We start from the raw sequence: 26421 nt of genomic DNA, 5'->3' as shown, positions 1-26421 counted from the left end.
AATTGCCCAGTCAAGGGTCTCAATTGGCAGCGGGGTAGGAAAGCCTTTCACAGGCCTTCCCACCCCATACTAAATTTTGCCAGAGGCGGGTTGGTGGCAGGAACCTCCTCCATCACCTTCCACCACCATTCCACCCCCATTGCATGCTCTCCCCGCCTCCAAACCTGTCGCGGGGAAGAGCATAAAATTCCACCCTATGATTCTAGGAAGAAAGTTTCCTCAGAACAACCAATTTTTACAAGTCCAATTGAGTCTGAGGCAATCACAATCTTCATCCTGATGGACTCAAATTCGAACGACAAAACTGCCAATAATTCACCACCAATTGCCACAGATGATAGTTTTTACTGAGAGCCCACAACGGTGACTGATGCGCAGAAGGGAAATGCTGCACTGCTGCAGTCAAGGGGTGACTCTTTCAAGTTTGAGTTAAGAAATAATCTTAGCTTGCAACTGGCATTCACCAAGATTCCTGACCTGTGCTGGACTTTTGTCAATTTTTTGTTTGAAGTTCAATGAAAAGCACGTTAAAATACTCTGTCATAGTCCCCCTTCCGTCCAGTGCACCAGTCTGATGCCAGTCAATCACTAACCACTGATTTTATGTTTGATTCCGATGGGAGTTGGTGAGGGAGGTGCTCAGAGCAACAATAGAGTAGCAGTGCATCCAGGGGAAGTGTGTGACACTATATGGAACCTGGAGTTATGAATCAGACAGAGCCACTCAACTCCTTGAATAGCTACACTTGGGCTAATGTACACACATCATATCAAAATAAGATCCCACTCTTTCCATCCCGTTAACAGTTACTTACGTTGTTGACATGCAGTTCCTGTCCATCCGGGAGTGCACAGGCACTGGCCAGTCACATGATCACATGCTGCATTATTGGAGCAGTTACAGACCTGGCTGCAACCCTCACCGTACCGCTGTCCCCGACATGCTGGAAAAATATAAATCCAGAGCTGAGAGCAGCATTCATTCACTTCTGGACCAAACAAACTACACAATGTGTTGCAAGCGATGCAATTCTGCAACAAAATTTGTCGTTTAAACCCATCATTTCACATTAAACAGCTGCAATTGCTTTTGGTAAAATGTATGTTGGTCCCGTCCCTCAATCTTTGCAATGTGGACATTCCTATTAATTAGACACAAAGCTCACAAGTCACCAGAGTCCTTTATAAGAACCTCTGTCAACATTACAACAAATGCTGAATTTATTATAACCACTGACCATCAACATTGATTACAACATTCAGAGTTTATCTATTATATCATATTCACTGTGTGGAGTGTGTATTGCATTGCAAACTCACTGGAAGTACCTGCAATACCTGGTTTCCCTGTAGACAGCACTGTGATAGGGATTTTCAATGTTAATGGTGGCACACTATGTGATGCACATTGGCTGCTATTTTATGGTGATAGTGGCGATTTCCGTCAAATATTTTAGTGCTGAAAAGCTTGGAGGTTGCCAAGATGGGGTCTGAAGCTGCAATGCCTGGTTAGCCCACAATTGGCACAAGACACCATATTGGTAAAGGAGTTAAAGCTAGTGCTAGGAACGGCCACCCGGAGGCAGTTTAATAGCTGATTGTCACGTAAAATGCCTGGTAGCGCTCATTAACGAGGCTGCATGGCATTCTGGTGACTAGCACTTGTCTTAATGCCCTCTCCTAACAGCGACCAGCTGTTTGGGGATAAACATGGCATTGATGTGGATTTCAAGCACTACTTATAGGGATACTCACCACTTCATGTTCACTTGCTGCTGCAGCAGTGAAGAGAACCTCTGAAACACATCAGGATACTTTCTGGAACACTTTGTCAAGACTTCACTAACACCCGAGCAACAGTTATTCTGGAAATTCGCTGAGGACTTCACCTAAAAAGAGTAAGAGCTTTTTGGACACCAGAAGAAAGGGAGTGCTTGGTCATGGGCATCTTGGTCAGGAATATGAATGGGAGGAGGACATGATGCCAGGTAGAGCCCCAGCAGCTGCTGCAGGAGAGTGTGACAGGAGGGCAAGATGGATGAAATGGCATCCCTCCACAGTCTAGGTACAGGACACCCCTTCTCCTCCACTAGGACCTCCAGTGCCACGTCCAAGAACCTGTGTAACCTCTCCCTCGGTCCCTGAGCCATCCTGCAACATGCCACTGTGTGTCAGCCAGTACACTCACATCTTCAGTGGAAGGGGATGAGGGGAGTTCCAGGAAAATTGTGTCTAATCAGCACTTGAGTTCAAAACCTGCAGGTTTCTTGTTTAGCCCCTCAAAGCAAGTTCAAATTATGGTATTCAGAAATTAGAAGCAAAATTGTTTGCCTTAGAGAGGTCGCAAAGGGGATTTTACACAAATATTGCACAGTATGCTTTGGGTTCTTATTAATAATATTGGATGAGGCATATCACTTCTGGGACCAGGTTCGAATCCACCTCAGGCTAATGGGATACCAGTCTCCTCTCTCTGCTGTAAGAGGCCAAAGTAAATCACTGGGCAGTATCAACCTAGTTTCCAGCAAGTGTGGGTTCACACATAGTCCACAATGTACTGCACATTGACAGAATTGTCATCCCACCCACATAAGTTAAGGCAATGGGGACTTTGGGACTTGTACAGTGGGTGCTCCTCTGATGCCAGCATTCAGACACGTGGAGGAAGGGAGTTTACTTTGTGCTTATCCAGAGATTACTAAAAACTGACAGAGTGACAGCAGGAGAAAAGCCCAGATGTTCTTCATTTTGATGTACACCTAAAAATATATATTCAGGACCCTTTTCCATGGATAATGTTAAAATGATCAACATCTATTAAATAAAACAGATGACAGTTTCCTCTCCCCTTGGTCAACCTCCTTCTCTTCAGCAAGAATGGCATTACTCCAGTCTGTGATGTTAGTGCCCCAATAGAGTAAATCCCTAAACATCAGCAGCGAACTCTCTTTTTAAACAGTGGTATTGAATGTCAACATACCTTTGTGACCTTGATAATGTTCCTCTCTTTCAGGGGCTGTGTTCCACCTGGCAGCAAAATGTGCCATATGCACAAACACACATACACGCACACGTCAAAATTGCTCGAACATGGTGACAGTGGCTTCTAAAAACAAACTTTTGCTACAATCGAAAATTTCAGAAGTTGTAGTGGCTCCTGAATTGACAAACCGTACCTCAGTCAGTATCGAAAGCTCCAATTCTCCTTACAAACTTAAGAATGAGCTATTTCCAAACTTTTCCCCCACCCCTCCCCTCAGAGTAAACTTACGTTGGTTGCAGTGGGGTCCCAGCCAGCCTGGAGGACAGTGGCACACTCCTGTCACATGATCACATCTGGCACCATTTCTACAGTTGCACATCTGCTGGCAGTCAAAGCCATGAAATCCATCAGGGCATACTGGCAATGAGAAAATACCCATGCGTTAGGGGATTGGTCAGGTTATTAACATTATAAAGTAAAAGACAGTTACAAAATCGACTGCAGGTCTCACCGCCATGGAAATCAGTAGGAAATGACAACAGGCAGTAAACCGACAGAGTCCCTTTAATCAGTTATAACATATGCCATTAGGTGGTGTTTCTGTACAATTCTCAGAGAAAACCAGGTTACATTAGTTATTACAGCTGGGCTGAGTGGATGTGAGAAGTAACAAGACATTTCACAATGATAGTATGCAATTAATGAATTAACTGGAAATACTAAATCTACACAGCCATTCAGCAGCTGGTTAACAGATCCAGATTGATTCTGCCCTCTGTGTGTTGCCTGCCCTTCAGAAGAACAGGACATAACCAAGTGCATGTCCCTCTGAAGAGGGGACACTTTCAAATATTCTGCAACATCTCCAAAGGAAATTCAACTTTGGAACAAAAATAATTAATCATTGTTTAACCAGAGTCACTGACATGTGCCGCGATATGCTAGCTCATATTTTTGAATAAATATCAGGCATATTTAATATTCACTCTTGAATGTAACAATACCAGAGGAATACTAACAAACCAATAGATAGGCAGTTTACGTATGAAATGGGAGAAGTATCACCTGTCAAAATAAGGAGCAGTTTATCCAGAGTAGGATTAACAGCACCTTTTGGAGTGGTTTGGAGTAGCAACAATTGCAATGCCACCTTTCAGAATGAGGAACAGTAGTAACAGAAGTAACAGACTCTTTTAGGATGGAAAACAACAGCAACAGCAGTAATGATCTCCCAACTGTAAAAGTCAGTACAAAGCATGATTTGTTGTATCTGGTCTTTTTTAAATTAAAAGCATCGGGAATCTGCCTTGTTTGTGATATTGACATTGAGATGGGTGTTGCAGAGCTCAGTGCATTCTGGGAACCTGCTGGGTTGGAAACGGTTAATATTAGAAGCTCGAGGAGTTTATACTCAGTGGATGTTGAAAATCATCTGAGGACTGAATGCATATTCTGGATTTCAGAAATTTTTAAAGTATCACAGCATTTGCCTTCTATCATGTGTATTCTACTCATGTATAGCTCAAGATCCATTCAAATACTCAGAAACAAATTTCTACTTTGATTATTAAATACTGTTTCAAATTTCACAAAATGCAGCTCTCCAAAATTGTTCTACAGACAGCCATTATTATTTTAGTGCATTCATTATATGCCTTGTACTCATTATTCTCAGTGTCCACGGGGGGGCGCTGTCTACTGCTTCTCTTACAAAAGTAACATATCCGTCCCAGATTCTACTCTGTCAGTGAAAGAGGGAATATTTCGGTTCAGAGCAGAAATTAAAATTCCATCCACAATTCCTATATTCATTTCTGTTAACTGAACAATTTAGTGACTATATTGTTCCCTACATGTCACGTGGACACCTTCTGAGTTCCAAGAGACATAGAGGCATAGAAGTACAAAAGCAAGGAAGTTATCATGAGCCTTTATAAAACTCTGGTTCGGCCTCAACTGGAATATTGTGTCCAATTCTGGGCACCTCACTTTAGGAAAGGTGTGAAGGCATCGAGAGGGTGCAGAAAAGATTTACAAGAATGGTTCCAGGGATGAGAGACTTCAGTTATGTGGATAGAATGGAGAAGCTGGAGTTGTTCTCCTTAGAGAAGGCTGTGAGGAGATTTGATACATGTGTTCAAAATCATGAGAGGACTGGACAGAGTAGATAGGGAGAATCTGTTTCCATGGGCGTGAGGGTCAAGAACCAGGGGACACCAATTTAAGGTGATTGGCAAAAGAACCAAAGGCGACATGAAGAAAAACTTTTTTTACACAGCGAGTGATTAGAATCTGGAATGTGCTGTCTGAGAGTGTGTTGGAGGCAGATTCAATCATGGCTTTTGAAACTAAAGCATGTTAGGGGTAATAACTCTGTATCATCTGGAAAAGATAATGTACGTAACATAGTAAAACAGCTTAAGGTACTTCACAAGGAGGAACACGACAACAAGTAGGAGTTGAAAGAGTTGAAGAGGATAGTTGGAGATATGGTCAAAGATAGACTTTGAAATCTGGAGAAATGTGGCAATGATGAGAGGTTTAGGAAGAAAATGCAGGAGAGTGCTGACTGAAAGCTGTACCACTGATGGTACAGCAGGGGATGGTTTGGCACTCACTTGACATACAGGAGAATTTGTAACAAGAAAAAACTTGCACGTAAACTGCACCTTTCACAACCTCACAACATTTCAAAATGCTATACAGAATTTACTCACTGCTGAGATGTAGGAAGCATGGCAGCCAAGTTTCTGCACAGCAAGGTCCCACAAACAGCAATGAGATAAATGAGCAGATAATTTATTTTAGTCATGTTGGTTGAGGGACAAATATCGCCACGACACTATGCTGTTCATCGAATAGAATCCACCTGACATGGGAGACAGGGCCTCGGTTCAACACTTCATCCAAAAGACAGCACCTCTAACAGCACAGCTTTCCTACAGCACTGCACTGGAGTGTTAGTCTAGGTTATGTGCTCAGGTCTCATTGTAAATGAGAATAGGAACTTGAAGTCAAGGGCACTGAGGTAGAAGTTGATAGTGGAAGTCACCAAATGATTTGGGGTGGCGTACAAAATCTGTCATTCCATCCCATAGCAGAAAATATTATGAGTATTTCACAGTGAGGCAGCTCCCTGTAACTCAAATCAGTTCATCACCACTCATTTTGTTAACACTGCAGTGCACTGTAACTGGCTTGTACATACATCTCCTGTCATGTAGCTAGAAAGACATGGCTGACCAATTAAAAAAAAATCCCTTCCAGACTGTTCATTGCCAAAGTATTCTACATTTCTGAATGTGTGTTCACTGCCCGTTCCTGTGGATATTTAAGTTCTGGTCATAGAAGTCAATTTCAGGAAGGTGCAGTTCACGTGTTATGTTACTGATCTCTGTTCATCACGCCTGGGTTCCTGTCAATCACAGAGACCAGCATCTAGGGTGAAAAATTCAAAGCTCAAGATCACAGCTTGAGCTTGCAGTGTGTAATACTGCGCTTAATTATATATTGGATTGGGGAACATTACAGGCTACCGTTTTTGCAACAGGGACAGAGGGTAAACTGTAATCCAATTCCTGAGCCAAGCAGGTCCTGAGTATTCCTGGACACTTGTTGATGATTGAACAGTCAACGTGTTCATTACTGGGCTTGGAGAGCCAGATCCATCATTTGGGACTGGGATCCTTCCTATGACTTTCCAGATAACCCCACAGGCCAAATCTTTAATACTAGCTGAATAAGCAGCATGGTGCCCGGGTAAACTGCATCTTTTTACCTAGTTGTTATCAAGCTAAGCAAGATTATTTTGTCCAGTTTCAGATTACTTCCTCATGAGCAAAATTCTGCAACAAAGCTGTTCATAATTAGCTACTAACTGCTGCTAAATTAGCAACCTCTCAGTCCTTGAACATTAGGCACCCAGGGAGAGATTACATTGAATTACATAGAAATTACAACATGGAATTAGACTATTTGACCCAACCAGTCATTATTGGTAATGCAACCATTTCCTTTTGCACTCCACCCCCTTTTGCCTTGCACCATCATCCCTGTTGTTATTTAAGCCCTCACAGTATCATGTGTAACACAGATGTTCCTTATTATCCTTTCCTCCCCTTATCCCTCTTCCCCTGCTTCTGTACTTGCTTAAAACCTGTTATAACTGTCACATGTTCCAGTTCTGATGAAAGGTCATTGACCTGAAACAATTAACTTTATTTCTCTCCTCACGGAAGCTGCCCGACTTGCTGAGTATTTCCAGCATTTTTCTCTTTTCATTTCCGGTTTCCAGCATCTGCACTATTTTGCTTTTGTAAAGAAAAAAAATGTTTGTTTTCCATGCCTCCATGGAAAATTGGGTCCCAGGAGCCATTAGACTTCAGCTGGTTGATATTATCATTTGCCACTGCTAGCAGGAATACCAGATTCCTCCTACTGATGGCACACTATCAATACCAAACTACTTTTACAGAAGCCATAGTTTTGAGCACACTGGTGCTCTAGGTAATATCCTTTACAGGTTAGAATAGAGTGAAGTTGTGACTGGATTAGAGGATGTATTGAAATATATCTAAACGTGTTCGACAAACGGTTCTGATGGAAGGCCACTGTGACCCCCTGTTTCTCTCTCCACAGATGCTGTCTGACTTGCTGAGTATTTCCAGCATCCATATTACGTTGCTTTTGTAAACATGTTATGCCTGATGGCAAGAGGACGGCATTTGTAACAGCAGCCAAAGACAATGGCGTCAGTCATCCCAATGTTTAACCGGAAGAAATTCCGGCTCATCCAAGACTAAATGTTGGACAAGCAGTCAGAAAACACAAAAACAGTAGAAGGGTCGAGAGAAGTGAAAGTAGGCGGATATCAGGTCTGAAGGTCAGCTTGGGGTCGAATAAGATACCAAGGTTCAATCAATTCAGTCTGAAACAGTGCCTGGGGAGAACGACAGAATCTGTGGCAAAGGTACAGAGTGCGTGGTGTGGTGTGGTGTGGTGGCGTTTTCCCATAGTTTAACTGGGGAAAATCATGGCAATTTCAAAATTGTATTTGGACGATTAGTCTGGCAAAATATTGGTAGTGGAGGGATCGAGGGAGGTGGTGGAGAGGTATAACTGGGTGTTATTAGTGGTTTGAGCAGAGAAGAGTGAGGTCGGAAAACGCTTGATGTGGTCCAGCCAGAAATGGTTATGGTTGGTTAAGCAATCGTCCCTTATTTAAAACTCATACTCATGTTTAACTACAGAATTCTAACAGGACTGGACAGACTAGATGCGGGAAAGATGTTCCCGATGGCAGGGGAGTCCACGACCAGGGGGGGTCACAGTCTAAAGATAAGGGGTAATCCATTTAGGACTGAGATGAGGAGGGATTTCTTCACCCAGAGAGTGGTGAACCTGTGGAATTCTCTACCACAGAAAGCAGTTGAGGCCAACTCATTAAATATATTCAAGAAAGAGTTAGATATAGTTCTTAGGGATAAAGGGATCAAGGGATATGGGGAGAAAACAGAAACTGGTTACTGAGTTTGGATGATCAGCCATCAAATGGCAGTGAATGGCAGTGCAGGCTCGAAGGGCCGAATGGCCTACACCTGCTCCTACTTTTTTATGTTTCTATGTTTAGTTCCATACATGGCCTCATCCCTCCTTGTCTGCATAACCACCTCCAGTCCTACAATCCCACCACCACCACCACCCCCATGCCCACCCAACGATTCTCCGTTCTTCCAACTCTGGATGCTTATGCAACCCTTCTTTTGTCCCACTATTAGTGGCCATGCCTTCAGCCAGCAAGATCCCATACTCTGGAATTCCTTCCTGTAAACACTCTCCTCCTTTAAGACCTTCCTTAAACCCACCCATTTAACCAAGTTTTTGGGCACTCCTCCTAACATCCCTTTCTTTGGCTTGCTATCCATTTTTGTCTGATGAAGCCTCTGAAGTGCCTCAGGACAGCATCTCTAAATTAAACACGCTGTGCACATTGTTGTTGGTGGCATTATTCTACATCTTATGACAAGAGTAGAGGGAACAGCTGAATCATAGAATGGTTACAGCATAGAAGGAGGCCATTCGGCCTGTCGAGCCTGTACTGGTTCATTGTAAGAACAGTTTAGCTAGACTCACTCCTCTGTCCTTTCCATGTAGTCCTGTAATTATTTCCCTTCATGGGCTGAACTTTTCCAGCTCTCCGCCAATCTCAGCGGCGAGCTTCAAAAATGGCGCGGCGCACGCACAAGATATGCGCCGTGGAGCTGTCACGATATTTGGCGCGGCGGCTCATTTACATTTACAGAGACGCTTGAATGGAAAATAAAAAGAAGCAGCTTACATCTTTCACAGAATGTTCCAGTCCATCCTGCTGCACAGGTGCAGGCGCCACTGACATGGTCACAAGCTGCTCCATTTTCACACTGACATGCGGACTTACATCCTGAACCATAGCTTCCACCAGGACACTCTATACATAGGAGAGATGAAAAGCAAGTGTCAGGGTATATTCCATTGCTGCTCTGTAGACCAACGAGTTGCTTCATCTCAGCACAGGGTTTGTTTGCCGTCTCTTGCCATCCAGAAGCTTCTCACAGCAAACCGTTTGAATTCATGTAACTGCATCTGACATTTTATTCCTTTTGATGTAGCCAAAGGAGATTGTAATAAATCTAATAGAAATCAGGTGGTGTCTGAAAAATCACACTCACTGCGATTGGTGGCAATTGTAACCTTGCATTAATAGTTTCAAAAAGCGAGCATTACATTTGAGCAACAGGACTGCATCACGAAACACATTCACCAGCACAAGCTGATGCATTCAGTGCAATATCACAATAGAAATTGTTTTTGTGAATGGAGGACTGTGACCAGTGGGGTACGACAGAGATCGGTGCTGGGACCCTAACTGTTTGTAGTGTACATGAATGATTTAGACACGAATATAGTAGGTATGATCAGTAAGTTCGCAGACGACACGAAAATTGGTGGTGTCGTAAATAGTGAGCAGGAAGGCCTTAGATTACAGGACAATATAGACGGGCTGGTAAGATGGGTGGAGCTGTGGCAAATGGAGTTTAATCCTGAGAAGTGTGAAGTGATGCACTTTGGGAGGACTAACAAGGCAAGAGAATATACAATGGATGGTAGGACCCTAGGACGTACAGAGGGTCAGAGGGACCTTGGTGTACTTGTCCATAGATCACTGAAGGCAACAGCACAGGTAGATAAGGTGGTTAGGAAGGCATACGGGATACTTGCCTTTATTAGCCAAGGCATAGAATGTAAGAGCAGGGAGGTTATCATGGGACTGTATAAAACGCTGGTTAGGCCGCAGCTGGAGTACTGCGTACAGTTCTGGTCATCACACTATAGGAAGGATGTGATTGCAATGGAGAGGGTGCAGAGGAGATTTTCCAGGATGTTGCCTGGGCTGGAGCATTTCAGTTATGAAGAGAGACTGGATAGGCTTGTGTTGTTTTCCTTGGAGCGGAGAAGGCTGAGGGGGGACCTGATTGAGGTATACAAAATTATGAGGGGCATTGAAAGGATAGCTAGGAAGGAACTTTTTCCCTTAGCGGAAGGGTCAGTAACCAGGGGGCATAGATTTAAGGTAAGGAGCAGGAGGTTTAGAGGGGAGTTGAGAAAAATATTTTATAACCAGTGGGTGGTTGGAATCTGGAACACAGTCCCTGTATGGGTGGTAGAGGCAGGAACACTCACAACATTTAAGAAGTATTTAGATGAGCACTTGACACGCCATAGCATACAAGGTTATGGGCCAAGTGTTGGAAAATGGGATTAGATTGTATGGGTGCTTGATGGTTGGCGCAGGTGCATTGGGCCGAAGGACCTGTTTCTGTGCTGTAAAATTCTATGACTCTATGATCGTTTCTGAACATTGACATATTAATAACGGACGACAAAATTTCAGCTCACCAAGCAGCTCTCCCTACCTGTGCCACTCCTCACTGCGAGATCAGGATTGGAGAATTAATGCATGTAACTTTCACACAAGTATCAATGACTTAAATAAACCTTTCATTACAGACTAATCTATTTTACACTCAACTCTTTTAAGATGATGTTTTACCCCTATTTACATTCTCTCTAACCTCATTCAGGTGGCAAACCATTTTTTTTCATTTGTTCATGGGATGTGGGCATCACTGGCAAGGCCAGCATTTATTACCCATCCCTACTTGCCCTTGAGAAGATGGTGGAGAACCGTCTTCTTGAACCGCTGCAGTCTGTGTGGTGTAGGTAACCCAACTATGCTGTTAGGGAGGGAGTTTAGAGGATCAGAGGTTTGCTCCTAGGCCTCTATTACACTGTAATCAACCACCACAAGGTAGATGAGAGGAGGCTGGGTTTGACTCATTCTGAATTATTCTCCCCTCTGGGAAAACAGCAGGCTTCAAACATTGTACTATATTCCCAAAGCCTCTGCAGAAATCAAAATGGTTACAAATGCTTTGGATCACTATCCAGTAACCCTTCTGGGAACAGTTTGTGCAGACGTCAGCAGAGGTAAAGATCAGCCTCTGTTGTGAAATCCTTGGCTATTCACCAAAGCAGGCATAGGAACTGTGTCAACTCACATATGAAGAATGGAGGGGGTACAGATAGGGAGTGTGAGGGGCTTGGGGGAGATGGGGTGGTGTCTGACATCCTTGGAACTGTACCCCAACAAGGAGGCAAGGTTTTCAGGAGAGGATGGTGGGGAGGAAAGGGGTAATAATGGCTGAAAAAGAGGGAGAACAATGAAAGAATCTTCTAAACCGCATTAACACCTCCTTTGCATCTACCCTATATTGTTCAAATATAGGGCTCAGCACACCTTGATGTTACAATGTTGAAAAAAGGGATCTGTAATTAAAACATTATATTAGCCATTCAATATGCTGCATTAATTAAATAAACATGTAGTTTTTCTACATATTAAGAATGTTCTGATTACTGCATTCCATTCCTGCCAATTACACTTCTCTGGATTTGTACCCTTGTCTGATATGTAGCTTCATAGACACAATAAAGACCGTGAGGTCCACACATACATCTGAACCTTACTCTGTTCACAACGATCCCCTGTGTACCCTGCCTCACACAGACAGAGACCAGTTACAGGATCACAGCTCCCGTCAACGTTGTTGCAGTCACAGACATTCTTGCACTGTCTGCCCCATCGGCCCACGTCACAAGCTGAGGAAGAGAAAAGACAAGTGTATAGAATCTATCATGAAAGACTAATGCACACGAAACAGGATCTGACAGCAGCTGCACTGACTGTCAGGAGTTCACTGTACAATTCAGACAGAATTGGATTGTGTCATTCAAACCAGGGTATTCAAATGACACCATGAGATGGAAGAGTTAAACTGGGTTTATCTATCAATATCATCTGGCACTGCTTGAAGAGTCTAAAACTGTCTTGATTTTGTTGTGAAGGCATCACAGTTGCTTCTTGCAATCTTCAGTTAGTGTTAGCGTTAGTATTATCTGCTGTCACAGTGTTGATAGGTGTGAGTTCTGGAACATCATGACTTTTGGCACTGTTTGGCTTAGTGGAGGCATTGGGCTGCTCATTGTGTTTTTAGCTCTAACACATGCGTTTTAATCCAGATTAGATTGATATGACAAGTTTAGACTCTCTGAAAGATGCCAGGATCCCATATGAAGTTATTTGGGGCTTTATTATCCCAGTTTCTAGTGAACATGAGCCCACAGCAAAAGCAAACCTACTTATGGTTTATCATTTAAATCGGCAGTGGCACTCTGAGTGGCTGTAAGAATGGCTGATATCAGAAGTCACAAAATTCATGCTGGGGATGTTCTTCTGAGGCATTACTCCCTTTTACTCTGGATCCAGTTACGTTATGCCTGTCCTGGCAGTGCCCAATACTAAAACTAAGTGCCTAAAGTGGAAGGATGTTCCATTGCTGACAACACTCTCTCTGATGAGCAGAAAAATGTAATCCGAACAAAAGAAATTACATACAGAATGTTTGAGAAAGACAGAAATCTATGATTTAAAACGAACTGAAAAAGGAACCAATGATAGTCGCTTCCAACATAATGCCATGTTCATGAATGTAGTCACAAAAAGTGCCGATATGTGCAGTGCATCGATATTTAGAATAGTGGTCGATTGGAAGGTAAAACTGGGGACACTGATGCATGAATATCTCCGTGTCACCTCCCAGGATTGTAATATAAAGCTGTTTTCAGATTTCAACTTGTGATGGAACCACAGAGTTGCAGAAAACATTGATAACAAATCTTACATTTGTACCAGCCAGCCAATGGCATATTATTGAGAGAGAGTAATGGAAATAAAGCTCAACAAGCAGATCAGATAACGTCACAAAGGCACACTAGTTCAGCTTGAGTGGTTTATTACAAGAGAGATTAACTGACCAGTCCATTTCAAAACAATGAAAACTGAACCACTGGCTGTTAAAAGCAACACTGAAACCATAGAAAATTCACAGCACAGAAAGAGGCCACTTGGCCCATCATGTCTGCACCGGCTGAAAAAAAAGAGCCACACAGCCTAATCCCACTTTCTAGCATTTGGTCCGTAGCCTTGCGGGTTACGGCACTTCACACTGACTGGAAAGCAGGAGAATTCACTGAACAATAATTGTCATGTCATTCACAGGAGGAAACACCAGGGAAGCACTTTCAAAGTAAATGATAGGGTCACTGAGACCACAATGTATTAATAATGATAATTAAACCCAGTAAGTATCAGTATTTGGATAGGAAGACAATTGAATAAATCTGTGAAGTTAGAATGTAGTAGGGTGTCACAGACTAAAGGTAATTAACAAGAAACCCGGCCTCTATCAGCTGTTTCCCACAAGGTATATTTTAGAATATTGTCCTTAGTCCTCTCTTCTCTCGCCTTCTTTTTACCAAGTTAGTTATCTGCAGACTGTTGGAAGGCAGATGGTGGACATCTTCATGGCCACTATCTGCACTGTCCCTCAATCCCTAGTGCTGGAAGAACATGCACTCACAGACACATAATGGATCTATCCTTTCCTCATGCAGACAACTGGGTCAAGACTATTTGAAATTGACAGTAGGTTAATTGCAGCTGAGAACAGAGTTCAAATCCATGTTGCCTCATCAAACGTCCAAGATTCTTCCAGAGCTGTTGACATCAAAATAGATGTTCCACCATAAAACTTGTAGGCATCACACCACCAGGGAGTCAAAATACTCACAAAGAGGATTTTACCTTTTCATAAAGTACCAAGTAAAAATGAATCTATTCACATTATGTGCAAATATATTCTACACATAGAATGAAGTAGAGGCCTGCTACCCGACCCGAACCCGATGGGACCCGACCACATGTGTCGGGTCGGGCCCATCTTCAGGGTACGACTTTCAGGCTCAGGTCGGGTCGGGTCGGGTTGGGCCGGACACACATGGTAAGTGCTCTGCCGGTAAGTATTGAAATTAAAAACCTTACCTGAGCTGGGAGTCCGGGACGAAACTGAGTTTGCGCAGTGAGTGAGTGATGTCACAATGACATCATCACGCATGCGCTGCAGCTTCTTGGAGCTTCCCAGTTGGAAGGTAAGTAAAGGGATGGTCGAGTCGGGGCGGATTCGGGTCAGGTCGGGCTCGGGGCAAAATCAGAGGGACCGGGCCATCGGGCTTGAGTCCGCTGTGGTTCGGTCGGGTTTGGGTCGGGTTCTTTTTCCCAACCTGAGCAGGCCCACAGAATGAACATCAGTGTTATGTGATTTACTGACATAAAATCCCAGTTATAAGTCTCACCTGTGTGTCATTCACTCCTCCAAATCCTGAAGGTGTAAAAGTGAAATTCAACTTCGGCTGTGGCACAATGTGGATGGAGGGGCTCATTGTGCACCCCACCAGATTTTCCTCTCCATTGGCTTCAGTGGGTATATAACAAGCCAATAATCTGCTGCTGGCCGTTTTGCACCCTTGCCAAATTTGAATTTCTCCCCCATGAATACACTTAGGAAGGTGAAAATCATAGCCTGTATTTTATGTTATCTGATAGAATGTGGAACAGATGAGACACACAGTTCTTTAGTGTTGTAACTTACGTGCTTTGCAGTCATGGCCCATCCATCCAGGGCCACAGACACAGTCGCCAGTTACAGTGTTACACTGGGTGTCATTTTCACAGCGGCAGCGATACAGACAAGCTAGCCCATAATAACCAGGAGAGCAAGCTGGGAGCAAACCAAGGGAAGAAAAAAGAATAGATTAAAAAACAGATCATTTGATCACTGTGGCTTTGGGAGACCTGTTGATTATAACACATTCTGACGGTTCTTTTTGCACTATGGAAGAACTGGTTAGCTAGCAGACTGGAAGTTGCAATTTTTTTTAATGTCCTCAGGGTGTCCCTAAGTACTTTACAACCAAGGTAGTCACTGTTGTAATATAGGAAAAGCAGCAGCCAATTTGCACACAGCAAGGTCCAACAGCAGCAATGAATTAAATGACCAGATCATTTGTTTGGTTGATACTGGTTGAGGAATAAATGCTGGGTAGGACACCAAGATAACTCCCCTGCTCTTCTTTGAATAGTGACAAGGGATCTTTTATTTCCACCTGAGAGGAGCCTCAGTTTAATGTCTCATCTGAAAGATAACACCTCCAACAGTGCAGCATTCTCTCATTACTGAACTGTCAGCCTAGATTATACACACTCAAGTCTCTGGAGTTGGACTTGAACCTACAACCTTTTGACTCAAAGGTGTTTGTTACCACTGAGCCATGGGAGCCCATAATCAATTCCTTGGATGGCATGCTGTATAAAAGGGACATGACCAGTGCAATAATAAGCCATAAAGACCATAAGGTTGATTTCTGGTTTGTGCTGAGTAACTATTTGCAGCTGGGCCAATAGTTGGGGCATTATAATTGGCCTCAGCTCCCTTGGGCCAGAGAGGGTGTTAATAAAAAGCAACAAATACTCCCACTCCTTATTGCTATTCAGCAGCTGATCCCGGAAAGGGCGCATTTGTGGATGGGTGCGGATAGAACCAGCATTGGCTCAATTGTGATGCCTTCCATGATGGAATAGCAAGCCAAACCTCACTGCCTAGGCTCACACAAGGTGCCCAAAGACCACTGGCATTCAAGAAATACTGAGTTTCTGAAAGGGAGGAACAACATCAACGAAACAAGAACAAAGTGAATTAGTTTAGTTAAATGTTACAGCAATTACTAATATAGGCCGATCACACCAGCAGTGTCAGACCTGGCTATCTCATCTGAACAAATTAGTATTACAGACATGCCTCAGTGTGTTCAAAAATGTATACCCACTATCCTGACACAGTGCTCCGGTGAATCCAGCCTGGCAGTCACATGTCCCCAGCTCCTTGTTACAAACACCTCCATTTTCACAATCACCGCAGGCGAACTTGCAATTTATGCCCCAGCGACCAGCCGGGCAATCTGATTGAAGAAAGCGAGAAATCACATGTTTTATATAGATTTGTTTAGGCATTCGCAATACACATTATATAGGTACACATTATATCATACACATCAGATGTGCCTAATGCTCATGTGCTTTAGACAGTCTCTCCCAAGTTGCCTGGCATTGCGTATCAGCCTCATGTTATTGAAACTCTTCGAATTTAATTTCAATTGATTTCAGGACAGTGAGTTGAAATATTTACCCAGCCTTAGATGTGTTTTATACAGGTATGGTATGGATGTGCTTTAAGTGTAATTGATAGGATGAATATTTGTTATTCTTTAGACAAACTTTATCTGGATGCTTTTGATGCGCTTTACACAATGTGATTTATATACACTCTGTTTCCCTAGTCAACTTCTTCCTAGTTATTCCAAGCTTCACATTCCTGCCACAGTAAGAATTCTGCTGAAGTGCAGTCAAGCTAAATTTGCACAACTTCTTTTTAAAAATACATGAAATAAAAAGTGTCTTTCCCAGGGAAAAGGGAGACTCCACTTCATCCGATATGTCGAGGGTTACTTTTAGATTGACCCCATCGGCTCACTGAAAGAATGAACCTGCATTTATATAGCACCTTATCCTGAGGACATATAAAACCATTTCAGAATCAATGGCTTACTTTTGCCGTGCAGAGAGTATTAGAAAGGGAAATACAACAGTCAATTTCCAGACTGCAGAGACACACAAAAAGCAAATGAATGAATGATCAGAAGAATTTGCTTTTGCCGGTGGTGGTTAGGGGAGGATTGTTGAGCACTGCTCGCATATTATCTGATTGACCTAACATATGCAATGTTCATGTGGGTTCAGAACCTACGTTGACGCAACAGAATTGTACAAAAGGGGGTACAACACAGAATTGTCAATGCCAGAGTGACCTCCTGAATTAGCTTTGATGACATAAGGGGGTCAGAGAGAAAGATATTTTCCCCCTCATATTGGCCCTGGTTTTTAATCTGGTTTTTCACCTCTCCCAGGAGATCATATAGCTTCAGGTGGGGTGGGGAGTGTATATATTGTGATGCACAAAGTATCACTTAGGAGCAGGATAAGGCCACTTGGCCCTTCGAGCCTGCTCCGCCATTCAATAAGTTCATGGCTGAACTGATTACTCCACATTTCCACCTACCCCCGATAACCTTCTTATCAAGAATCTATCTACCTCTGCCTTAACAAATTCAAAAACTCTGATTCCACTGCCTTTTGAGGAAGAGAATTCCAAAGACTCAAGACCGTCTGAGAGAAAAAATGTCTCCTCATCTCTGTCTTAAATGGACAACCCCTTATTTTTAAACAGTGACCCCCCTAGTTCTAAATTCTCCCGCAAGGGGAATCATCCTATCCACATCCACCCTGTCAAGACCCCTGCATCTTATATGTTTCAATCAAGTCACCTCTTACTCTTCTAAATACCAGCAGAATAGCCTGTCCAATCTTTCCTTGTAAGACAACCCACCCATTCAAGGTATTAGTCTAGTAAACCTTCTCTATACTGCTTCCAATGCATTTACTTCTTTCCTTAAAGATAGAGACCAGTACTGTTCACAGTGCTCCAGATGTGTCCTCACCAATGCCCTGTATAGCTGAAGCATAACTTCCCTACTTTTGTATTCAATTTCCCTTGCGTTAAACAAAAACATTCTATTAGCTTACCCTAATCATGTGCTGTACCTGCATACTAACCTTTTGCGATTCATGCACTAGGACCCTCAGATCCCTCTGCATCTCAGAGCTCTGCTTCTTTTTTATTCTTCCTGCCAAAGTGGTCAATTACACACTTTCCCACATTATACTCCATTTGCCAGGGTCTTTGCCCACTCACTTAACCTATCTATATCCCTTTGTAGCCCTCTTATGTCCTCTTCACAAGTTACTTTCCTACCTATCTTTGTGTCATCAGCAAATTTAACAACCATACCTTTGGTCCCTTCATCTAAGTCATTTATATAAATTGTAAAAAGTTGAGGTCCCAGCACAGATCCCTGTGGCACACCACTCATTACATCTTGCCAACAAGAACATGACCTATTTACGCTTACTCTCTGTTTCCTGTTAGCTAGCCAATCTTCTATCCATGCCAATATGTTACCCCCTACACCAAAAGCTTTTATTTTCTGCAATAACCTTAGATGTGGCACCTTGTCAAATGCCTTCTGGAAATTTAAGTACAATACATTCATCAGTTCCCCTTTATCCACAGCACATGTAACTCCCTCAAAGAACTCCAATAAATTGGTTAAACATGATTTCCCTTTCACAAAACCATGTTGACTCTGCCTGATTACCTTGAATTTTTCTAAATGCCCTGCTATAACATCTTTAATAATAGCTTCTAACATTTTCCCTAAAGACAGATGTTGAGCTAACTGGCCTGTAGTTTCCTGCTTTCTGTCTCCCTCCCTTTTTGAATAAAGGACCCCCCACTTCTTTTAAGACCCTCGAATGAAGTCCATCAGGACCCGGGGACTTGTCAGCCCACAGCTCCAACAATTTGTTCAGTACCACTTCTCTGATGATTGTAATTTTCTTGAGTTCCTCCCTCCCTTCCATTTCCTGACTTACAGCTAATACTGGGATGTTACTTGTATCCTCAGTAGTGAAGACTGATGCAAAATATCTGTTTAATTCATCTGTCAACTCCTTATTATCCATTATTAATTCCCCAGCCTCACTTTCTATTGATCCAAAGCTCACTTTGTTAACTCTTTTCTTTTTAAAATATCTATAGAAACTCTTACTATCTGTCTTATATTTCTAGCTAGCTTTCTCTCATACTCTAACTTTACCTTCCTTATCAATCTTTTAGTCATTCTTTGCTATTTTTTATATTCGTCCAATCTTCTGACCTGCCTCCCATCTTTGCACAATTATAGGCTTTTTCTTTAGGTTTGATACTATCTTTAATTGTTTTAGTTAACCATGGATGGCAGGTCCCACCCTTGGAATTTTTCTTTCTCGTTGAAATGTATCTAATCTGTGTATTCCGAAATATCCCCTTAAATGTCTGCCACTGCATCTCTATTGACCTATCCCTTAACTGATTTGCCAGTCCACTTTAGCTGGCTCTGCTTTCATGCCCTCATAATTGCCTTTATTTAAATTTAAAATACTAGTCTTGGGCCCACTCTTCTCGCCCTCAAACTGAATGTAAAATTCAATAGATGGAATGTAGGGTCATTTCCTGGCTGCCGCTATTTGTATATTGAAATACCTCAGGGAGCTCTGAATCAGGCAAAGTTATATTTGCTCTTGAAACTTTGTCACTTGTGAGCTCACATGCTGTCTGAGACCATACAGAATGCCAGCCTTGAATTACGGCCCATTGGTGATCCAATCTCCTGCTGTCACTTTCGCGGAACCCTAGACAAAATGCTGTAAATGGCTAAAAATTGATGTTTTTTATCTGATAACATCGTTTCTCAGGGGATTCCACCATCTGCACTGTGAAAATTCCAGGCAACTGTATTTTACTTCACTCAAAAGTGAAGTTATTATGTGCTCGGACACATTCATATCAGACTTACACCTCAGATTTAACACATCACTGCTTATTGACAACTCAAGATTTTTATAGTCATGATGATGATAAATCATAGTGATAGCTTAGGACTTGCCTTACCTGTTTCACAAGTCAGTCCTGTTTTGCCAGCAGGGCAGATGCACTGGCCAGTCTGTGCATTACAAGGTGCCCCTCCACAGTCACATTTCTGTCTGCAGTTAATCCCAAATCTCCCAGAGTTACAAGCTGTTAACAACAAGATGAGTTAGCAAGAGTATGGATTGCAGAAATGGCAAATTAAACCATTTTCAAAACAATCTGAGTAGTGAAGTTTTTTCCCAATCCATCTCCTATGAAATGGATGTGAGAGTGAAACAGGGGCTCGGTGTGTGTGTAAAATCGTGTGAAATATCAGTGTCCACACAAGTTATAAATGTTTATGGTTAAATGCTAAGTACCACTACTTATCCCCCTTCGCCTGGTTAAGTATTTCTTTCCTGCCTGTATCGCTGCAACCCTTCCATATACCTGCAGAAGCTTTGCCTGATTGTTTGTCTTAGTCACACTGCATCCTGACGCTCTGACTCAAACACTTACTCAAGTCAGCAGGTCTGGCAGCATCTGTGGAAAGAGAAGCAGAGTTAACATTTCGGGTCAGTGACCCTTCTTCGGAACTTGAGTTCCGAAGAAGGGTCACTGACCCGAAACGTTAACTCTGCTTCTCTTTCCACAAATGCTGCCAGACCTGCTGAGTGAATCCAGCATTTCTTGTTTTTGTTTCAGATTTCCAGCATCCGCAGTATTTTGCTTTTACTTACTCAAGTCACATTGCTTTCCATGGAACCCTGGTGGGCATTGGTGTTTACATTCGCCAGTCTCTTGGTCACATGGCACACCGATCGGACAGTCACAATGGAATTTACAGCCAGCACCATAGAAGCCATGGCTGCATTCTATAAGAAACAGCAATAATCGTCATTTTAAATAAAATGGAGAATTATTTTCTCGTCTTTACTCTTTTCAACTGAATAGTGTAATTCAATATTTTGCAGCATGTGTGCAGCAAGGATTATACTTCCTTTTATTTATAATAAATAGTTTTTTTCTTCTTTTGAGTGTAGCCTCGAAACTAGGGTGATGCTTCTTCATTGTGAGAATATACTTGTCACTTACATCAGAGCACAGACTCACATCCCAGTAATCCAAAGCAAAGTGGCTCTGGGTTGCCTAAAAAGAAAACGCTTTTCCAAGGTGAAATAGGACTAGTTTATCTGTCAATTTACTTTGGGCAACAGTTTTGTAACAGGCCAATTAATATTAATATTTGCCTATAGCTAATAAAATATCAAATCAGGACAAAAAATAGTTTGCATCAAACAAAATGATGCTTGTTTGATGCACGTATTACTATAACAAAAAATGAATGGTATTCTCTGCATGCCACGCACTGAGCCTGTGTGAGATGGTGTGCAAGCAATGTCCTTCCACGTCTCTGCTGGGAGATGTAGGAGAGCCATGCTGGAGAGGAAGGAAGTGGTGACTTGCAGGTACAATGCAATGCAGTGTCTCTGCTGAAAGTAAAGTACAAATCCTCAATACTTTGTTTCATGTGTAAGCTGCTCAGCAATACACGCATGTACCTTTTGCACATCCGAGGCCGTGAAAACCTGGTTTGCAAATACATATGCCACTTTTGGGGTCACAGCCTGCTGCATGTGCCTGCACACACTGACATTCCTTGGAACATCCAGGTCCGAATGCCCACTTGGGACAAGCTGAAAAAAAGCAGAAATGTGTATTATTTCCTGATCCTAGAGGTGACTTTGTGGAAAAGTAAATGTACCTGAGGAGTGAGGTGTCCTGTCCAGCTGCCTATTGACATTATCCTTTTTAGCATTCCTCTTGTTTCTTTACCCCAGGGAGACATCAGGAAGGAGGGAGGGGGCGATACTAATTAAGAAGATAAATGTAGCATTGCAATGAAAGGAAATGGTTCAAAGTCACATTCTGAATGAGCCTCCTGGATTGAATTGAGAAATGATAACGATTCTGCAACAATACTGGAGACACATTATAGACGACCAAAATAGTGATCAAAAGCAGAGAGAGGGAGAGATCTGGAGAAAATTCAAAACGATTTGCAGAGGCAAGAGGGCTGTAATCATGGACGAGTCCAACTATTGAGAGGAAACCTGGGATGGTGATGAAAATGGAATGGGATTCAGAGATGCAGTCAGGACTGTTTTCTTCATAGGATGAATCTTTTGATAAAATGGTATTAAATCAGTGAAAGCATTGAGCAACATGCTAAAGGCTCACCAATATTGTACTGAGACAATCTGGTGGGATTTCCCAAGGTTAGCCATAATTTTTTAGTCATGTTGATCCTTGGTGAATGTTGATCATAATGCTAGAAGATGCCAAAGAACAAGCACCTGCATGCATGAGCCACTCTTGAATTGCCACACGTCAAAATTTAATCGCAAAGGTGGAGGCAGAAAATGGAGTCTTTGATGAACTCCCATTTGATGTTCAGCAAAGTGAAGGTACTGCTCTATGTGGATATGAGGAGTGCTGCCCTGTTTTGACAATCCAAGGCACTCACCTCATGAAACAGCAATGCAACATGTGTGGCAGTCGTGGAGGTCAGGCTCACTGCTATGTCTGATACCTGCATAACCTGGGAATAGATGCAAATGATAGTATACACCTGAAGGAAACTGCTACGGCATGACTCTTCAAGAGCTACCTCTCAAACACAAGACTTTTATCTATTAACTGTAAAAGCCTTACATGTAGAACAAAGCCACAACACAAAATTGCCATAATTAGATGCAAAATGGCAATCTGTCAAAGTGCGCAATGGAAAGAAATTGCACTAATATAGAGGAGGGTATTCTGAGGTCGGCCTTACAGCTTATTGTTAGGGCAGAGGTAAGAGTGCAGAGGAGATGGCACTTAACTCTGCATCTGCCTGTCCTGTACTTGATCTAAAGGTGCTCAGTACCAACATTTCCTTGCAATGGCATTCCTTGTCACACAAAAAAATGCACCACAGAATGAGATCCAATTCCAAGCAATGACTATGCATAAACTGTGAGCATTTTACTGATTGAATCAATTCATGCTTACGTAAATGGCAGAAGCGTCCATATAGTCCAGGATCACACAAACAAGCCCCATAGAACCGGTGACAGTAGCCATTGCTGGCACAATTACATCGCCTATTACAGCCTTTCCCAAAGTATCCTTTTGGACAGCCTAACAGAAAGAAGCATAAGAATATTACCAGACATATAAAAAACCAGCAATGCTGGACTGACTGTCAGTAAATTAGAAGCCAATAAGTTGGGAAGAAGGGGTTGTCCAATTTAAACTTTCAAATTGGATTGCTATCCCAAGCTGGGACTAATTTTTCTTTCCCAGTGAAAATTAGTTTGACTGTTGATGTTATTTTCTTTCCTTGGTTGAACAGCGTCAGAAGGGGCAACTGCAGAAATTGGTGGGAAAACAAGTCAATCAGAACCGATGACTTCAGAAACATTGGCTCTTCCACCTTGGAAAGAGTGGAATCTCAAAGGTCTGTAAAATAGTTTATGGGTGGAAAAGTTAACTCCAAAAGTTAAACCATGACAGCAGGACATGGGTAGGATTCAAACAGGCAAGTGGCTAATTTAGGACTGATTTTATGTGAAATGGATTTCTGGGTTGGATGGAGAAAACTCAAAATTTTGGAATAATTGAAGAAATGTTGAATGGGGAAACTGCACATTATTCTTTTAAATGCATGAGGAGGGGCGAGTCAAATAGTCTGGCTCATGTGATCTATGTAAAGATGTTTTCCTATAATGAGAAAGAAAGTGCAACCAACATTAGGTAGGGAAAATGCAAAGAGCAACAGAAGACACATTGAACTGGGAGTTTGGGGTGGGGGGAAGAGGCAAACTGAATAGAAGGAAGTGAGAGAAATAAGAAAGAGAAATAGACAGATAGAGGGGTAGAGTTTCCTGGTTTTGTTCTTGGTTGTATTGAATTGAATAAACACAGCAAATATGGGACAAATCAAACAGACTCCCTAATCATCATGCACTCCTCCCCATCCAATTTTCCTCTATTGGCTGTATCCAAGCAATCCAATATGGCCAGGTGCAGGAACAGGAAATATTTATGCCAGAGATTTCAGGAATCAGGAAAAAGGGACAGAGAGAGAGAGAGAGAGAGAGAGAGAGAGAGAGAGAGAGATGCAATTAATGGCAGAAAGAGGGAGACAAGAAGTGAGATTGACTGCACAGTGATAGCAGGATCTGCCCAACTTGAGAAAGCTGAACTACATGTATTTCTGTAATATGAGAGATACAAACCATCTTCACAAAATTCTCCACCAATTCCAGGTGGGCAACGACATGTCCCTGTGACTGCATCACATGATCCTCCATTCTGACACTTGCAGATGCTATTGCAATCTTTCCCAAAGGTACCCTGTGGACAGGCTAAGAAGAAAACAAAAGCCAACAGCAAAAAATCAGCTGAAATTTGTTTATGTCATTGACACATTATTAACTGACATCCACAGTCAGCCTGAATGGAGCAGGTATATCACTTTCCCAAAAGGGTATTATCCATACAATTGGTAACAATTCAAGACACATGTTTCTATGCCAACAAACCATGCGCTGGCTGCAATGTGACCACACATATTCAATTAAATACTGGGATATTACAATTAACCTCACAGAAATCATACTCTTGAGTGGACAAGCATGAATATTTTGCACTGAAATAGAAAGAATCACAAAACAATAAGCTGGGAAATTCCTCGGAGCTGCCCCCAGCGTTACTTCGTAAGAGTGCTGCAGAAAGCACATTTATGCATTCATCTCAATGGTCCTCCTACTGATCCACAGTAACTTCAGCATAAGATTTGGAATTGTGAAAGGAAAAGAAGCAGAGCAAATGATAACTGTTATTCATCAATTACCAAGTGTATGCTTTGTATGACCGTTATTTTGCTCGTGCCATGGCTTAACACTTTGGCAAAACAATTAAATTACACCTATTTTTATTTGATGGTGCCAAATCAATTTTTAATCTCAAAAAGTTGTATTTTTACTGTGCATAGAAACATCACTCTTGCTCTTGTTGATGACGTAACTGTAATCTTCTGAAACAGTGCCTACAGTGTTAGAATGAACGCCAAAAATAAGATCAGATTATACTGTTAACAGAACCAGAATCATTCTTTTGCCTCCTATAATTCAGCCTTTATGTTCTACTATCTGCAAATAAATAAAACAGGTTCACAATCTTAATTTCAAACCTTGTACAGGAGCAGAGGATACAAAGAGAAAATATAGGTTGGTGTCGCGATTTAGAACAAGCTGGGTTTAAATTCAACAGTTTAATGAAGTGAAATGTCTCTCTTGCTCCTGATTATAGCAACCCCAAGTGAAATAAGGAGCAAACATAACCCAATTCCTAAAGGAAAAGGCCCACTACAGAAAGCTCTCCTACCTGCAACACAAGGGACTGTCTCACTTAGGGAAGTCACACGTTAACTGGATTGGAAAATGCAAATGTAGGTTAAGTAGGAGAATCTGTCGTGAAATTCGGGATTACACACATTGTTGAGGCAAAGTAAATGAAGTGCTAATCTGTATCTCATCATTGTTCCACCTAATTTGAGGTGATTGGTGGTGACACTGGGTGACAGCACTAGTACTGCTCACTGAAAATGCACTAAAATACCCTAAGTTTTTATTAAAGGAAAAATTCTAAGATGAATCTACTTAAGTCTTCAGCACAAGAACAACTCTGACAGAAGCCTGGGAACAGGTTCTCTCCTGGGCCTCCCTGGCAAGAAATGATAATGGGAGAGAAAAAGGTGCAGTGGATGATGCATAGAGTTACATAGAATTAATAGTACATAAACAGGCCATTTTCTGGTGTCTATGCTCCACACGAGCCGCCTCTCATTCTATTTATTTCATCTCACCCCCTATGAGAAACCTAACATTTTAATTCAAACAAAAAAATCCAGCTGATATAATTATTTCCTAACAAAAGAACACAATTGATATATGATAACAAGATAATTAAAAGGAGGACACGCTATGTTAATAAAGATAATCAATCTGGAACAAAATTGGTGCCTAACATGTTAACTCTCATTTATTGCCATCATGAATATCTACAAAAATGTTGCTGCTATTTTGCACTGCATTAATTTACATTGGGTCTGTGAGAGAATAAAAGGTCTCTTTCTGTGCAGCATTTTCTCTTGGCCATCTCAGGCATCTTCCCTTTTGTATAAAAAAAAATGCCTTGAGCAACTTTCAGTTTGAAATTATTGCCAGTAAAATGCTCCTCTCCATGTCTGGACTATCTTATCATTATTTTAAGCACTATGTCTCCAAGTGACGTGGTGCTGAAGTGTCCTTCCGATGCTGCCCTTTAAGGTTA

At 42.1% G+C, this 26421-nt stretch overlaps 1 protein-coding gene across 2 annotated transcripts in view; it reads right to left on the bottom strand.

Annotated features, from left to right (window-relative positions):
• The window catches only part of LOC137374922 (multiple epidermal growth factor-like domains protein 6), a 355699-nt gene that overhangs the window by 25963 nt on the left and 303315 nt on the right, over positions 1-26421 (bottom strand). For both annotated transcript variants that reach the window (XM_068041513.1, XM_068041514.1), the window contains exons 15-25: positions 24324-24452; positions 23095-23223; positions 21603-21737; positions 20781-20915; positions 20083-20208; positions 16304-16435; positions 15070-15198; positions 12050-12181; positions 9321-9449; positions 3272-3400; positions 816-944 (exon numbers count right to left, since the gene is read on the bottom strand). In XM_068041513.1, coding sequence (XP_067897614.1) covers positions 816-944; positions 3272-3400; positions 9321-9449; positions 12050-12181; positions 15070-15198; positions 16304-16435; positions 20083-20208; positions 20781-20915; positions 21603-21737; positions 23095-23223; positions 24324-24452 — 1434 coding nt within the window. The remainder of the gene's footprint in view (positions 1-815; positions 945-3271; positions 3401-9320; positions 9450-12049; positions 12182-15069; positions 15199-16303; positions 16436-20082; positions 20209-20780; positions 20916-21602; positions 21738-23094; positions 23224-24323; positions 24453-26421) is intronic.

Source organism: Heterodontus francisci, chromosome 11 (assembly GCF_036365525.1).
Source record: "Heterodontus francisci isolate sHetFra1 chromosome 11, sHetFra1.hap1, whole genome shotgun sequence".
Classification (NCBI taxonomy): Eukaryota; Metazoa; Chordata; class Chondrichthyes; order Heterodontiformes; family Heterodontidae; genus Heterodontus; species Heterodontus francisci.
This window is presented reverse-complemented; position numbering and strand designations above follow the sequence as displayed.